General features: G+C 36.0%; 2 protein-coding genes across 4 annotated transcripts; one reads left to right on the plus strand and one right to left on the minus strand.

Moving 5' to 3' along the window:
- Positions 1-488: 488 nt before the first annotated feature.
- LOC104115135 (uncharacterized) lies at positions 489-4,695 on the minus strand. Of its 2 annotated transcripts, XR_001972980.3 has the most exons (4): positions 4,513-4,681; positions 2,420-2,676; positions 1,217-1,761; positions 489-1,015 (listed from the first exon to the last, which is right to left on the minus strand). XR_001972980.3 is itself a non-coding variant. In XM_009625719.4 (3 exons), exons 1-3 carry the CDS (start codon positions 4,616-4,618, stop codon positions 1,294-1,296), a joined length of 831 nt encoding a protein of 276 aa, XP_009624014.1. In that variant the 5' UTR covers positions 4,619-4,695; the 3' UTR covers positions 1,120-1,293. The 2 variants fall into 2 exon arrangements, 1 of the variants encoding a protein (XP_009624014.1); XM_009625719.4 differs by lacking the exon at positions 489-1,015 and having other exon boundaries at positions 1,120-1,761; positions 4,513-4,695.
- Positions 4,696-6,979: 2,284 nt separating this feature from the next.
- Positions 6,980-17,565, plus strand: LOC104115143 (abscisic-aldehyde oxidase-like). 2 transcript variants are annotated; one of them, XM_018777222.3, is made up of 11 exons: positions 6,980-7,319; positions 7,498-7,704; positions 9,123-10,796; positions 11,904-12,163; positions 12,295-12,504; positions 12,854-13,072; positions 13,670-14,635; positions 15,414-15,509; positions 15,836-15,934; positions 16,024-16,213; positions 17,006-17,565. In XM_018777222.3, the coding sequence occupies exons 2-11, from the start codon at positions 7,557-7,559 to the stop codon at positions 17,245-17,247; spliced, it is 4,104 nt and encodes a 1,367-aa protein (XP_018632738.1). In that variant the 5' UTR covers positions 6,980-7,319; positions 7,498-7,556; the 3' UTR covers positions 17,248-17,565. The 2 variants fall into 2 exon arrangements, with proteins under 2 accessions (XP_018632738.1, XP_070048728.1); XM_070192627.1 differs by having other exon boundaries at positions 6,980-7,704.
- Positions 17,566-17,806: the final 241 nt, after the last annotated feature.

Below are 17,806 nucleotides of genomic sequence, written 5' to 3' on the forward strand. Positions count from 1 at the left end.
AAAGAGAGTGTTGGTTCCCCAAGTACACTCACAAGTATACGTGTCCATCAAGTAATAAAGTGACTCGAAAGTCGGATGTCGAACCCACAGAGACTTAGATTAATTGTTCACTAAGCAGACTAAAATCAGTTTACTGTTCAAGATAATCAAAAATCTTATTTTTCTACAAAACTACTATTGCGAAATTTAAACAAGTAACCAAGGGAGATATAAATTCCAGGGTTGTGGTTGGTTTATCAATCCTATTGAGTTTGTAATTACATCTGTTAATCTGAATTATCTATGATTTCTAGTTGATCGAATCGTTTATATAAATAACATATTCCCACAATACTATTCGTCTATCCACAATATATTAACCTTATATTCTTATGGTATTGAATCTATCATAAACGAATGTAATACGGTATTCAACTAAGCAAGACTGTTAGGTATATTCATATCCTAACCGCGAAATCTTTCCCCGAGCCACGGGTTCAAAAACAAGCTCTCTCTAACTCGAGTTAACGGTGATGTAATTAATAAAATTCAATATTCATGGCAACCACAACCCTAGAAGAGAAGTTTAGCTCCACATAGATATGGTAGCCAAACAACAAATCATCTAAAAAAAATGTAAAGATTACTAAGTTTGATGGAAGAAAGATGGAATCTGATGAATTTCGGCTTCCACGGCGGCTCTGTGCTCTCCCTTGGTCCAAAAGTATGTTCGCTCCTTCATCTAAAATATTAACCACCAACCTCTCAAAAATAGGTTTAGAACCCCTTTTATACATATTGGGGACATTTAGGGTTGAAATCCCCAAGTCCCAGCCGAATTAGGACAAAATCCGCCTTTTGGCGTTTCGCTTGGCACCTGGCGCCAACCAGGACAACAAACTTTTTGGTCTTTTGTCTTTGGCGTTTTGGTTGGTGCTAGGCACCAACCTGGACACCAAACTTATACTTCCTCCAAATTCTTTCCTTTTTGACGTCAATTTGCATGCAAATTCCCCAAATCACTTCCAATTGATTCCTACACATATAAATATCATCATTAAGCTCGAGTCACAAATATTCATACTAAAGTTAACGAGATCAAGATATAATGCAAGGCAAATTACATGCACAAATATAAAATTTTAGCCAAACATCAATGAGTAATATATTATAAATGGAGGTATCCAAATGACAGTTTTTCTAATCATAACAATTTCATTGATTACATTGAATAAACCTTTATAAGTTCTATCACCAAAGGAAATGCATAATATCCCAACTTTGAAATTTAATTTCCAGGAAGACAAGCTAGCCTCATTCTTTAGCTTTCTTGGGAGACTTCATCACATTGATGGCGCAACGACCGACACAAAGAAACAACAGAGCAACCAGGGTCATGTTTATCACTTCCTTTCGCATCTTCAGCTTTGCGAACAAATCACCAGCCGGCCCCAACTTGTTTGGAATTGAGGCACTGTTGTTATTATTATTGTTGTTATTGTTGTTGTTGTCGTTATCTGGTTTAACTCTTGTTTGTTCACCGGTTCTTGAATTATTGATCTTTGGCTCATCAATTGAAGCGGTATTTTGATCCTGTTGTGGCAATTCCTTATCGTTTATCGATTGATCATCTGGTTTTGTGAATAAACTAGTTGTTTTTCCATCTCCTGAAGTGCTTTTGGGAAGACTTTTGGCCTCTGTTTGTTCATTAGTTTTTGGAATAATGTTCTTTGGTTCTTCTTTCAGTACTGGCTCTTTAGTAGGACCATTCTCAGCATTATCCTGCTTAGTAAATTCATCTCTATTAGTCTTTTTTTGGTACGAGGGATAAAGAATAATTAATTCCGAAATTAAATTTGAGAAGAGTTTTTTCATGTTTGGTTGAGATAAAATCATGATATAATTAATTCGATGATTAGTTATCCTGGGATTATAGTGTTATTCTATCCCTATGAGAGGGTGGGATAACAATCCCGAAATAACTAATCCCGAAATAATTAATCATAAAATAACTTGTTTTCCAACCAAACGACCCTTAGTGTGTTTTTGGTACGAAGAAAACATTTTTTCACGAAAATACCAATGTTTTATGTGGAAAATATTTTTCGAAAAATGTATTTTAGTTGTTGAGCGGAAAACCTTTTATAAAATGAATATATATATATATATATATATATATATATATATATATATATATATATATATATTGGAGAGCCTTTAGATGAATTTATTGAATCCAAAATATTACTAGGTACATACTTTCTTAAAGTGAATTGGAGCAAGTAATATGAAATTAAAAGTTAAGATAGAGGTAAGAATTTAAGGAAAATGATTTCCGGAAGTCATTTTCACCCTTTCAATGTTTTCCTTGGAAAACATTTTCTAGAATCCAAACACCAAAAAATGATATGGAAAATATTATCCTGAAAACTAAACTCACCTTTAAAGTGGTCTTTTGGCTTGTAGCTGAAGGTGGCAAATTTTTATCCTTTTTTTCTTCTGAAATGATTAGTTTTGGATATTTAACACAAAGAATATTGCTATTTACAAACCTAGCACTGATTTTGCTTTTGTCACAATTTTCTGAAACAGGAATGACTTTCTGAAACCTCTGCCATTTATTAACTGGCCTTTGTCCACTAATTGTCAGATTCCCTGTTTTGCACAACTCAACTTTAACTTGTTCTTTCTTGAAACCTGTAGAATTTCAATTTCGTTAGGGTATTTCAGAGTATATATATGCATACGGTCAGAACGGGCCTGCCCTTCTCATGACTAATCGAGGCCGGATCACGATAGGCATTGGTTCGGCCTCGCGTTATATCGAGCCTCAGTACGAAATTAGATTGCCGAGCCCTTAATTCAAAGACCGGTCAAGAACGAGATCAACCAAGATCGAGACCAAGCGGAATGGAGATCGAGCGACATCGGAGGAGGTTTACCTAGTCAAGTAACGGTAAGTCGAAACATCTGTGATCGAGCAAGGATCACGACAGAAATCTCAGCACGTATCAAGATGAGGCCGGTTAATTAGACAATCATGAGATTTTTTACCGTATTTAGAATTATCCATAAGTATGACTCCTCTACTATATAAAGGGGGCCTAATCATTTGTAAAGAGATCATATTCACACAATTCAAAGCAATATACTATTCTTTAAGCTCTCGATACTTTGTTACTTTATATCTCATTATGCCCATTCCTTTGGTTCGAGGGTAACCTGTCTCGAGGGCCAAAGCTACACGACTTACTTAGTTTGCTTTATTTTATTTTTTAAAGTCAATTTTCAATATCAATTCACATATTTTTTCAGTTTGTGCCAAGTGAAATCACGTGTCCTTAAAATCACATATAAATTCAATTATAATCCGTTTTTAGGGTAAACAATATATCAAAAGTGAAAAGCGCAAAACTAGAGAGATATGTTGGAACTTTATTAAGCGCAGAGCGATATTAAAGTGTAGATTTTAGCGAAAAAAGCGCCAAAGAACAAAAAAAAGAAGCTATTTTAGAAAATTTAACTATAAATAAAAACAATAAGTATTTGGAAAGCTATTTTATATGTTGTTGTGCTCTTAAAGACGGACCATCTGTGAAGGTGCACACACCTTATATATTAGCACGCTTACAGTAAAGTGCCAGTTAAGCAAGGCGAAGCGCATAACCTGAGCTTCACCGAGTTTCAGGGTTTACGCACTTTAACCAAGCCTTTAACAACAATGAGGCAATTATACATGGAAACTACTCAAAATTTAATTTTTATGCGTTCAAGATTTTCAAGATTTTCACATATTCCACGGATCATTATCTCCCTGAAGATAGAACATATTTTAAGGTTGGCTATGAAAAGTATGAAGTAACAGCAATCCTATGTAATAACGAAATTAAGCATACATGAGTTCTCAATATTTGATCTGATTATATTTATTTTTGTGAGAATTTTATGCTGAGAATAATAAATTTTGAATTTGGAATTTGCCTTCATTTTCTTCTTTCTGAAAATATCTCATACAGACGATATAGTAAAATTTTCACTTTAGAGTCAACTATAATTTATCAAGAAAAGTTAATATCACTCTCCCATTCAGGAATTTCCAAGTAATATTGCACACTCCATTTGTTCTTATTATTCTTTTTCCTTATTTTCTTGTGTGTGTGTGGGGGGAGGGGGGGGGGGGAGTTTAGGGTTGACAACCAAGGCAGCCCGGTTCGAGTCACCCAAGTGGGGAGCTCTTGAACGGAGGGAATAAAAACTTAAAAAAGGTCCGGAGAAGGACCGCACCCCAAAGGGTGTGACAGCTAGGATTTAGCGCAATTGATATCGGCCTATTGTTACATTTCAACTTGTAAGGCATGTTAGTATACAATAATTTTTTTTCATGGTGTCGTCCTATAATATATATGTATATGTATATTGCTTTTAGAAAAATATTTTCTATAAAATAGTAAAAAATTTCGACGAAACGGAGTCAGATGACACCCTTTGATTTAAGGCGTTACCGCTACCGGACAAAAATTGAGAAGAATTCACCTGAAAGATTAAAGAGAAGAGTGTCATAGTCTTTTTCCTGAACCATCATTGATGTTGGCACAAAATCTTCATATTCTTGAGCAGCTGCAACTCTCTTTATATCCATTTTCTATGTTTCTTTTCTTTTTTTTGGACAGATTTTAGTAATATATTTCCTTTTAAGGCTTTTCTTCTTGTTGAGATATAGAAAGGATGGAAGTTTGTAGGTTATATATATATATACAAGAAAATCCACAGAAAGTATTTTCTTGAGATGCTTTCTGTGTTAACTTTCGATTTAAATATTCTTTAAACATATATAATTCTATGCCTTTCTTTTGGTCAACTTTTGACTACATATTCTTTGTGCATGGGAAAGAGATATAGATTCCTTTAAAACATTATTAAGAATATATTCAATTGTTACCAGAAAAGTTGGAATAATTCAATGTGAACTGCATGTCTCGTTTCTACATCCTATTCTAATTTAATTGTTTTTTAAAAATTAGCTTGTCCTTATGTTTAACATATTTGCACATTAAAAAAACGGAGCCAATATTTGAAGTTTATTAAATTCTGAACTTGCATTGAAATCATAACTCGTTTTAGATAATTACAAAATTTGCAGTTAAATATTTATACACATTAATAAATTTCTTAATATAAATATATAGTCTAAGCAAAAGTTATTGAATTCATCTTAACTTATACGTAATATCGTAGGGAAAAATTATTACAACTGATAATTAAAAATCAGCCACAGTTTCAAAAGTAATCGAAATTTAGTCACTTTTTCATGTGAAGATAAAATCTAAACAAAAACTCCCTTCCGAAAATATCTATTATGTTGGAGTTCGAATTCTTTACATATGAGCTTCCAGCATAATGTGTTGGAATTTCATAATATGGTGGAGTTCCAACATAATGTGCGAGAAGTTTATATGCATGAGCTCCATAATCCCGCATATTATGCTGGAACTTTTCGTGTGCTGGATCGGAGTTCCAACATAATATACTGAAAGTTTATATGTAGGAGCTCCATAATCTCGCATATTATTCTGGAACTTTCCGTGTTTTAGCAAAATAGTAGCTATTTTTCAATGACTTTACAAATACTGACTATTTTTTCAATTAACAGTCCGAAAACTGGATAGTTCATGCTATTTTCACAATATTGTAGCTTCACCCTTGGTTACAGTGTTATTATACGTAATTATGTTCGATTAATCAAGCGAGTATTTATAAGTTATAATCAAGCGAAGCTATCACTAACTATTAACATCCCTTGAGTTAGTCTAGTTTATATAAGTGCATGTCATTATATAAAAACAAAATGAAAATTGCACATACCTATGTAGACAAATTCTTATTAACTCGGCCTAATTTTAAAGCTAATTCGGGTGTTGGTTTTCTATTAATTACTAAAAAATAGGAGTTAGTGCCAGATAAATTCTGGAGCTAAATAGAAGAATCCGTCGTTAATCCTTTTTAGCGACATATTATCAACAAGTTTTGTTAGCTATGAGCGATTTAACAATAAATTAGCGACGAAGTTCATAACTAATTCTGATTTTTCTTTTTGTAGTATAAGTCCTATGGTTTTATTGATTGATTGATTGTCCTAAACTTTTAACTCTCTAATTGGTAAAGAAAACCTTTTACTACCTTTTTCGAAAGCTAATATTATGGATAGTCATTCAACTTTCACTTTTGTTATATTTATGTCGCGTTAAATAATTTTTTGTAGTAAAAAAATTACTCAATTTTGTCTGATTTTTTTTTTTGTGATGAAAACAATTATTTGACTTTGCCCAAATATCATTAAAAGTCACTATGAGGAGGCAAATGAGACAATTCCTATAATATTCAAGCAAAGTTGAGTGCTTTTTTAAGAAAAAAGAATAGTCTATATTTGGAATCTTTAAATAAAATTAAGTGATTTTTTATTATAAAAAATAATTTAACGACTTTAATATACTCCTTCTGTTTTAATTTATGTGAGCCTGTTTGACTGAGCATGAAATTTTAAAAAAAATGAAAACTTTTGAAATTTGTAGTCCTAAACAAGTTAAAAATGGACCCAGAGTATTTATATGGTTATAAAAACTTCTCATTAAGAATAAAGTTGTAAGTTTAAGCTAAATTATTTTCAAATTTAGAAAGAAATCGTTCTTTTTGAAACGGACAAAAAAAATGATTGAAACAGAGTAAATAGTAAAATAAGAATTACAAGTCAAGATCATCCTTGAAATTACCGATCTTCTTTATTTCTTATGCTAAATAAAAAGAAGTAGGGAAAGAGAGAAAATTGTGGAACAAAAAAAATGTATATTGTCTTAGAACTTGATTTGTCTTTTCCCTCAGCCGTACTTAGTCGGTGCTTTCACCGCATATTTTGTCAGATTTTCTCAAGTAAATGGCCTTTCTTAATAATCCCTTTCCTTAGATTCTTCTGCATTAGCAGCCAACCAAAAAAAGAAAAGAAAAAAAGAGGGGGGTGGGGGTGGGGGTGGAGGTGGAGGTGGAGAGTTTAATAATTCGCTTATAATTACATGAAATTTAAAAGGGATTGTTTGAGCCAAGAATCTTATTTGGAGAGTAAAGAATGGAGAAGACAGTGAAAAATGCAAAATCTTGAAAAATCCAATTGAAGTCAAGATTGGTTAGTTGTGCAATTTTTCCGCAAAAAGAACACAAAAAGTCAAGAATTTGAAGTCTGAAATCTCATTTTTAGTTCTCTTCTGAGCTTGTTTGGAGAGTGAAAAATGGAGGAGACACTGAAAAATAAAAAATCTTGAACACCCAATTGAAGTCAAGATTGGTTAGTTGTGCAGTTTTTCAGCAAAAAGAACACAAAAAGTCAAGAATTTGAAGTCTGAAATCTGATTTTTAGTTCTCTTCTGAGCTTGTTTGGAGAGTGAAAAATGGAGGAGACACTTAAAAATAAAAAATCTTGAACACCCAATTGAAGTCAAGATTGTTTACTGCACAATTATCAGCCAAAAGAACACAAATCAAAATTTTGAACTTCAACACCTCATTTTTAGTTCTCTGTAGAGTGAAAAATGGAGGAGACAGTGAAAAATGGGATCTTGGTATTTGCTGTGAATGGACAAAGATTTGAGCTTCCTAGTATTGACCCTTCAACTTCTTTGCTTGAGTTCTTGCGCACTAAGACTTGCTTCAAAAGTCCCAAGCTTGGCTGTGGTGAAGGTCATACTCCTTCCTCTCCCTTTATTTATATTTACAGAGACGATTCATGATTTAAATTTGATGACGCCAATCTATATTCTTAGCGAAAGGGAGCCTTTACATAACTAGTAAAGTTGATGTGACGTGACCAGGAAGTCATGGGTTCGACCCTTGAAAACAACCTCTTGCAGTAATGCAAGGCTGCGTACAATAGTCTCTGCTGCGTACAATAGTCTCTTGTGGTCCGACCCTTCCGCGGACCTGCGCATGGCGGGAGCTTAGTGCACGGGTTACCCTTTTATTTGTATTCTTAGCGTTGAACTCGTTGAATTTTGAAATTATGGGTTCAAAAAGTTAATAATTGTTGAAATTTCAAAGATTTTATACATGTAAATATGTGAACAATGGGTTCCATTGGGCTATGTGAAGTTGTGCTCTATATGTTTATTTTGGTGCAACTGCAAAAGAAATGCTAAAAGCTTTGAACTTTTTGTTTTGTTTTTTGGTAATTGTTCCTTGAGCAGAGGGTCAACCGGTAACCACCTCTCTATCTTCGTGAGGTATGGGTAAGGTCTGCTTATACATTACCCTCCCCTGACCCCACTTGTGGTATTACACTGAGTTTGTTGTTCTTGTATTTTTTGGGGGTAATGCTTTGAACTTTTTTATATTGGTATTTTTGTTGTGATAGGTTGGCTCCTTGTTTATTTTTTTTTGTGCCTTTTTCTTGAAAACACGGTATCTCTAAGTGTGCATATATTTCAAATTTACCTAATACTCCCTATTTTGGGAACGTCCAAATATCCAATGCCAAAGTCACTGAATGGGTCCTGAACTGTGTAATGTCATTACGGTGTTCATAGGACAATTGTTACTGCTCATAGACTATGGAAGTTATGTATGAATGTAATGCTCATAACTTCCCGCAGATGTAGCTCCCTTCCTTCTTTTTAGGAGTGTGAATCAGTGTCGAAACAAAATACCCGACAAGCATTAGCTCTTCCTGTACAGGAGGTGATCCAGGAAAATGAAGTTCTCATTCTGTACATGCAAATATAACTCTCAGTTACTGTTATTAAGCACTTTTGCTGTCCTGAGGTCGATAGGAAGTTTTAAGTATGAATACTTTACTCCTTGCTCTATAGAGATAGTTATGTACGGAACAAAATGACTAGGTTCTCCCGAAATGCTAGCTAAGTTATTGCTTTTTTGTCGGGCTGACTTCATACATTCTGTTACTTATAGAAAATAGCGCAGTTCGATACTTTGTTACACGGAATTCTGGTTCTGCAATTTGGTAAGTTTAGACTAGAAAATCTTTTATTCATTAGAAGTCTTTGAAGGTGATTTTCAGCTCTTCAATCTTTTTATGATGTTTGTATAGATAATTGAGAACTTTAGTTTGAAAAGATCTCTTCAATTCCTATAAATGGTTGCAGGCGGTTGTGGAGCTTGTGTTGTTCTTCTCTCAAAATATGATCCGACGCTTAAACGGGTTGAAGATTTTAGTGTGAGTTCATGCCTTACGCTTCTTTGCAGTTTAAATGGTTGCTCAATTACTACAAGTGAAGGCCTTGGAAACACCAAGGATGGTTACCACTCGATTCATGAACGGTTTGCGGGGTTTCATGCTTCTCAATGTGGATATTGCACTCCCGGAATTTGTATGTCCTTTTACTCGGCTCTTGTCAATGCCGATAAAGCAAACCACACGGATTCTCCACCAGGATTCTCTAAGTTGACCGCACCTGAAGCTGAAAAAGCCATAGCAGGGAACCTTTGTCGTTGTACTGGATACCGGCCCATTGCTGATGCGTGCAAGACATTTGCGGCCGATGTTGACATAGAGGATTTGGGGCTCAATTCTTTTTGGAAAAAAGAAGATTCTAGGGATATAAAAGTGAGTAAGTTACCTCCCTATGATCCAAGTAAGAATTTAACTACATTTCCTCAATTCTTGAAAAGTGAATCGGCCACATGTTTGGACTCCAGAAGGTATCCCTGGTACACTCCTATTTCTGTCGACGAGCTTCAAAGTTTGTTGAACTCCAATTTGGCTGAAAATGATGCAAGCATTAAGCTGGTTGTTGGTAACACAGGCACAGGATATTACAAGGAAACCCAGCGACATGACCGATATATTGATCTGAGACATATCTCTGAACTTTCGATCATTGAATTAGATCACACAGGAATTCAATTGGGGGCTACTGTCACTATCTCTAAACTTATATCATTCTTGAAGGATAAAAACAAAGTCGCTTTGAGTTCATATGGAAAGCTGGTTAGCGAAAAGTTGGCTCAGCTCATGGAGAAGATTGCTTCACCATTTGTTAGAAACACCGCTAGTGTTGGGGGAAATTTGGTTATGTCACAAAAGAATGGTTTTCCTTCAGATATAGCTACATTATTTCTTGGTTTGGGCGCTACTGTTTGCATAATGACCAGTCAAAGACATGAAAAACTTACGTTCGTGGAGTTCTTAGCAAGGCCGCCACTAGACTCAAGGAGTGTGCTACTTAGTCTTTTAATTCCATTTAAAAAGGATGGAAGTTCTCTTGAAACCTGTTCGAAGTATTTGTTTGAAACCTATCGAGCTGCAGCACGACCTCTTGGAAATGCATTGGCATACGTAAATGCTGCTTTCCTTGCTGATGTTTCTCCCCACTGTAATCAGTTCTTGATTAACAATATCCAGTTGGCTTTTGGTGCTTATGGAACAAAACAAGCAACAAGGGCCAAAAAAGTAGAAGAATATCTAACTGGGAAGATATTAAACGTTAATGTGTTATCCGAAGCACTTAAATTAGTCAAACAAGCAGTGGTACCCGAAGATGGAACTTCACACCCTGATTACAGGTCAAGCATGGCAGTTGGTTTTCTTTTTGAGTTTCTATTTCGGTTCACCGATGTTTGTCCCACGATATCTGGTGGTCTGTTAAACCAAAGTACTTTGGTAGAGGAAGTCTCAAAGAGTAACAAAGACGGTTATATTAGTGAAGAGAAAGTTGACACACTTCTATCATCTGCTAAGCAAGTTGTGGAATCGAGTAAAGAGTATTATCCGGTGGGTGAACCAATGAAGAAATCTGGAGCTTCCTTACAAGCTTCTGGTCTGTTTCCCCCTTTTGTGTTTTATTCCACATCATGCATAAAAACTCTGTTTTATGTCATTTTGCATCCTTTTTCTGGCTTTGAAATTGCTGACTGTGTATAAAGTGGGTAGTGATAGGGAAAACTAATTAAAAGCCTACCTGTATTACTTCTGCAAAGTTTTCAAGTTAAATTAATTGAAAGTTCTTATATGCTTGAATAAATCACCTTGTTGTTATCTTGTCAATTGCTAGAAGGAAAAGACCCTATGCTACAAGAGAAGCAGAGATTGGCTGATGATGGATCTGTTGACTCGCTCCCTTGTGAGGTGGACGTGATAAGGAGAAACAAATGGGAGATAATCCCATTTGGCCCTTTAATAGTTTTGTGGGCGAGACAGTTGTCTCTGTGAGTAAAATGACATGGAAAAGAGGGAGAATGGGGAAACAATGGAAGGATATGGGAAACTAGAGAAGGGTGGAAGAGAAGATAGAGCAACGGAAGCGAGGAAGCAAGTAGTGTCGAGGAGAAGAAAGGCTGGTGAGTGGGAACCAAAAAGATGAGGAAGTTAAATTTTGGAATGTTCTATCAATTACGATAGACATGAACACCAAGGAATGTGGTGGGGTAGATAGGATCCCTCTCTAGTGGGTCCTACGGGCATGATCTGGGTTAGTGGGATAAGGTTGTTTAGCCTAGCTACAGGTTCGGCCGAACCCAATAGTTTTAGTCCAAATCCTGTATTTGCCTAAAGAAATCCACTAAATATTAAACAATAATTAGATTTAGAGCCCAATTACTAACACTAGATGTCACTATTCTAGTATTAGTGCATGTTTGGGAGCACCTAGAGCACTCTTGCTAGCATATATGATTAAATACATGTAGTAGAGAATACAACAACAACAACAACAAACCCGGTGAAATCCCACAAGTGAGGTGTGGGGAGGGTAGTGTGCACGCAAGGCTGTTTCCGAAAGACCCTCGGCTCAAGAACATTAAAAATGAAGCAACATGTAGTAGAGAATCATGCATGTAATTCTCTATATTGTACACATCTTGTATGTGGGAAATTCCCTTGCAATCAATAAATTTCATTACCTTATCAAAAAGAATGAAATTTGCAGGAGAATCTGTTTACGTGGACGACATTCCATCACCACCAAACTGCCTATATGGAGCATTTATCTATAGTACAAGACCATTAGCAGGGGTAAAGGGCATCCATTTTGGGACTAATTCATTACCTGATGGAGTTAGTTGCATTATTACTTTTAAAGATATCCCGAGCAGAGGAGCAAATGTAGGATCTAAGACCATATTTGGTCCCGAACCTTTATTTGCAGATGATCTCGCCCGATATGCTGGTGACCGAATTGCTTTTGTGGTAAGCCCTTATTTTTTTCATCGCCCTTTTGCTAGAAGAGGTTCAGGCAAGGTGATTTTTCATATGCTTCACTAGAGAGGTCTATTTTAAATTATTTCTTTTATGTTCAATTTTGTGGCTAAATAACTTAGGTTGCTGAAAGTCAGAGGTCTGCTGATGTGGCCGCAAACATGGCCGTCGTTGAATATGACACTGAAAATGTAGATTCACCAATTTTAACTGTCGAGGAAGCAGTTCAGAAGTCCAGTTTTTTTCAAGTTCCACCATTTCTATATCCGAAAAAAGTTGGTGATTTCTCAAAAGGAATGGCTGAAGCTGACCACAAGATCCTCTCTGCTGAGGTATTTTTGATTAGTTCTTCAGTGATTTCTCTTAAACAAGTTTTCGAAATCTCGGTTCCTGCGAGGTGGAATACTATATATTGGGATAATTACATTTTTGGGCCGCCCAAAAAAATAATAGCCGGCGAATGTATATGTTTCGTAAATTAAGTATAAATATACATATAATATACAAAAAAACATATAATATACATATCATATACATAATCAGTGTATATGTTTTGTATATTTGGGCTACCGCCTGTAATTATTTTGGGCGGCCGTCCAAAATAATTAAAAAAGCTACGTGTAAAAATATGCTAATGATTCAAATTTAATAGTGATTGGCTCTGTTAATTATCATTTGCAGATGAGACTTGGGTCTCAGTACTACTTTTATATGGAGACACAGACTGCTCTTGCAGTTCCGGATGAAGATAACTGTATGGTTGTCTATGCATCAAGTCAGTGCCCCGAGTATGTAGGTAGTGTAATTGCTAGTTGTCTTGGTGTCCCCGAGCACAACATCCGTGTTGTTACAAGAAGGGTTGGAGGTGGCTTTGGAGGCAAGGCGGTGAGAGCGATGCCTGTAAGTATCTGTTACTCCTTATAGAGTAAAAATTGAAGAAATCATAAATTTTCTGCTTGGAAAATATTATAGGGTAAGATAAACTCTTTGCTAACATGGTTTAAAAAATAAAAAAATAAGTAAAAAGTGTTCTGTTATTAATCCAATGGATGTGCATGTCTTAATTGTGGGATGGTAGTAGTGCAATGATCTGTGGACAACACCGCGAAAGTTTGTGGGAGTCTTTAATAGTAGGATTATAGGAACTTCATAAGCAGCTATCGATATGTTTAGATAAACTTACTAGAAGACGATTCAAGTACGTTGTGCGCATTCCGCGTCACAGAATCTTAAATAAGATTTTCTCCCGTTTCTTTTTTCCATTTTTTGGTTCGGTCGTAATAAACTAGCTCTTTTTAGAAGCTTTGCAGATTCCATGCTTAAGCAGGCACAAACAGTTTTTCCTTATAATTTTTCTGATGCTCTCTTTAATAAATTTTTCCTATGTTTTCCTATTATGTATGAAACATTTTTGTCTCTTACTCTTTCTCCTTCTCTTTCTTTCTGTTGCAAAGGAAATTCTAGTTCCGTTATGAAAATCTATGTATGACATGTTAGGTCTCCACAGCCTGTGCACTTGCAGCGTTCAAGTTACAACGCCCTGTCCGAATATGCGTCAACCGAAAGACTGACATGATTATGGCAGGAGGGAGACACCCCATGAAAATAACATACAGTGTTGGATTTAAGTCAAATGGGAAAATCACTGCCTTACATCTTGATGTATTGATAAATGCTGGGATCATTGAAGATGTAAGCCCTATCATACCGTCGAACTTTATCGGGGCTCTCAAAAAGTATGATTGGGGTGCCTTATCTTTTGATATAAAGGTATGTAAGACGAACCTTACTAGCAAATCAGCTATGCGGGGCCCGGGGGAGGTACAAGGATCGTATATTGCCGAAGCTATAATGGAGCATGTAGCGAGTGTACTGTCTTCGGAGGTGGACTCAATCAGAAAACAAAATATTCATACATTTGAAAGTCTTAAATTATTTTATGAGCACAGTGCAGGAGATATAGGAGATTATACTTTACCAGGTATGATGGATAAGCTGGCCACATCATCAAGTTTCGTTCAAAGAAGTGAGATGATAGAACAATATAACCAGAAAAATATATGGAAGAAAAGGGGTATTTCTCGAGTGCCACTTGTTTATGAATCTACACAACGACCAACGCCCGGAAAAGTAAGCATTCTGTCGGACGGATCAATAGTTGTTGAGGTCGGAGGTATTGAAATAGGCCAAGGTCTATGGACAAAGGTGAAGCAAATGACAGCCTATGGTCTTAGTTTGATTGAAAGTAGTTGGGGTGAAGAACTTGTGGAGAAAGTACGCGTCATACAATCAGACACTCTAAGCTTAGTGCAAGGCGGGTTTACTGCTGGAAGTACTACATCTGAATCGAGCTGTGAAGCTGTTAGACTTTGCTGTAATGTATTAGTTGAAAGACTGACCCCTCTGAAGAAGACATTGCAAGAACAAAATGGTTCTGTTGATTGGACTACATTGATTCGCCAGGTTTCTCTTTTCTGTCTGATCTTCTCTTTTGACTTCCTTAATTTACAATTTTGTAAGATAAAATCGTTCACTGTCCTTTCACGAGGCACAGTTTATGCAATCGAGCTGATTTCTGCTTTATACTTTTAGACGTATTTATCTCAAGCCTATACCATGTCCAGTGACGGAGCTAACCTTTCGGCTACAGGTTCGGCTGAACCCAGTAGTTTTCGTCCAAATCCTGTATTTGTCTTAAAAATTTCATTGAATATATACAAATTATTATTTTAGAACCCAGTAGCTTAAAAGAACTAGAATCCGAACCCATAAGCTTCAAATCCTAGCTTTGCCTCTGACCATGTCAGTTATGATTCTATGTTGTTCGGACTCTCCAAAAATGTCGTTAGTTGAGAGTCGGATCCTCTAAAAGTAGTGTATTTTTGGAGGATGCGACACGGGTTCGTCATCATTTTGGAGAGTCTGCACAACATATGTTATGAATACCCATCAGATAGAACCATTCCAAATAGAATTCCAGTTTCTAAAAATTGATGTCAAATTGAAGTAGTCAAGAGAATAATATATGGTAAAAGAACTGACTCAAATTGGAAACATGTGTCAGTGGATATCCTGTGTTGGACTTAATTTTAAAGACCATGATACATTGGTTTAAGTTGAAAGGGAAATGCATGAAACGTAGCTCCTGATCCATCTGTCTGAATTTAATGTCTTAAAACATTCTTTGTATATACGTCGAATAATAAGTGTTCAAATTCTGATCCTACTCTACCCTTTTCAGGCACAAATGCAAGCAATTAACTTAGCAGCGAACTCTTATTATGTGCCGGCATTCGGTTCCATGCAATATTTGAACTATGGTGCTGCTGTAAGCGAGGTGAACTTGTTTTCTTTTTCACTTAATTTTGCAGCTTCATGTAGGGGTGAGCGTTCGGGCAGTTCAGACTAGATATGAAAATCTCGATTTGGATTTTCGGTTTTCGGATTGAAGAAATTACAATCCAAATCCAATCCAAATAAGCTTGGATTGGATCGGATTTTTTAAGCTCAGTTTCGGATTAATCGGTTTGGATATTTCGGCCGACATATATTTCTTAATTGTGGAAAGATTTATTGCTTCACCTCGTCTTTACATGCGAGACCATTTTACATGCGGCAGCACCTTTTTACAGAAAATAACAATAAAGATGTTGGTTTTTGCAGGTAGAGATAGATATCCTGACAGGAGAAACAAAAATTTTGCAGTCAGACATTATATATGACTGTGGACAAAGCTTGAACCCAGCTGTTGATATGGGACAGGTCTGTCGGAAATTATCCTCAATGTACTCTAAGTTTTAGCTTTTATAATGTGGATTTCCTTAAACATTTACTAATTTTGTTTGTTGCAGATTGAAGGGGCTTTTGTACAAGGAATTGGATTTTTTTTGCTCGAAGAGTATCTTACAAACACAGACGGGTTGGTCGTTTCAGATAGTACTTGGACATACAAGATCCCAACAATTGACACAATACCGAAAAATTTCAATGTTCAAGTGCTAAACAGTGGACATCACGAGAAACGTGTTCTCTCGTCTAAAGGTACTGTTATTTCTTCATTTCATCACTTAAAAGGAGATTCCAAATATTTCATATTCATGTTATGCTGCTGAAAAATGTACACGTCTTTGCCGCCGAGAATGCAACATGTCTCTTGTGCTGGAAAAAAGTATACCTTGTTGAAGCCATCTATGTTGCTCGAGTATGGGTTCGGGCACCCGATACATGTGCGGATCTAGAAATTGGATTCCTCATTACTTAAATCTAAGGATTTGGGGTTGGGGGGGGGGGGGGTTACAAATAGGAGTATGGGTATGAGCATTAAGATACAGTCAATAAATATATATTACAACATATAGGAGTGTAGATTTCGACAATTAATAGAAGTTACTAAATGAAAACTGGTATGGTTAAGTTCTTTTAAAACACTTAGTATTTTATTCATAGGTTATCTCGTATAATAGTGAAGTGTTCTAGTACTTTATGTGTGTTATATATATACCCGATCAACCTATGCTTCTTGGCCATAGGTGTAGTAACCCAAGTTAGGTTGTCCAAATCTTGTGCGGATGCCACAACCACACCCAAAATCGTGTTGATCAACAGGGGTGCAGTAAGGATTTTGAAGGATCTATGCAACATAGGTGTTGAACGAGCTTGTGAAGAAATTTCCATGATTTTTCCAAAAAGTTATTAGAAGGTTAAAAAATTGACCAAGGCATTTTTCAACTATAGGGACGAAACAATTTGATCACTTTGAAGTTTCCTCAAAATGGTATATGTCCATTTATTTGTGCATAATGTTGTCTGTACGGCTATAACAACGTTTTGCAGCATCTGGTGAACCGCCACTACTTCTGGCATCCTCGGTTCATTGTGCAACAAGAGCAGCCATTAAAGCAGCAAGAAAACAACTTAAACTTTGGGGCAAGCTCGACGAGTCTGATTCGGAATTCTATTTGAATGTTCCTGCCACATTACCTGTTGTGAAGACACAATGTGGCCTAGATTATGTGGAGAAATACTTGGAAAGTCTGCTTCATTACAAAATCGGAAACCACCTCTCTACCTTCTAGGTAGAAGTAAGGTCTGCATACACATTACCCTCCTCAGACTCCACTTGCCCACTTGTGGGACTGTTGTTGTGTTGTTGTGTGGCCTGGATTATATGAAGTGAAGATATTCTCTTTTAGCTTTTACAAGAACTAGCTTTTGTTTTGTTTTATGATAGTACAAGCAAAATCCATAATTCATGTATACAAGCCTTTAAAAGGGAAAACTACCTAGTATAGCAGCTTTCAAAAATAATAACCGGTAAAATGTATATTTTGTGCATATTTAATGTGTAATATACATATTTTATACATTATATTTTATTTTGTATATTTGGCTAATGAATGTAACTATTTTTATGTTAAGCTTATATTATAATAAAGTAAGTAGGAAGGAGCGAATGCTACTCGACCCGATAGGATAGGTGACCAAAGGAAGTTGGTTCACCTTCTCTCCTGCGTTACAACATAGGCCGTTCCAATCGCGGATGAAAATATTCCACAAATGTAACTTGCTCTATCTCAAATAGGGGTGTTTGTCGGTAGGTACGGTATGATATTTAGACATTTCGGCTCAGTATTT

Source organism: Nicotiana tomentosiformis, chromosome 1, assembly GCF_000390325.3.
Source record: "Nicotiana tomentosiformis chromosome 1, ASM39032v3, whole genome shotgun sequence".
Taxonomy (NCBI): domain Eukaryota; kingdom Viridiplantae; phylum Streptophyta; class Magnoliopsida; order Solanales; family Solanaceae; genus Nicotiana; species Nicotiana tomentosiformis.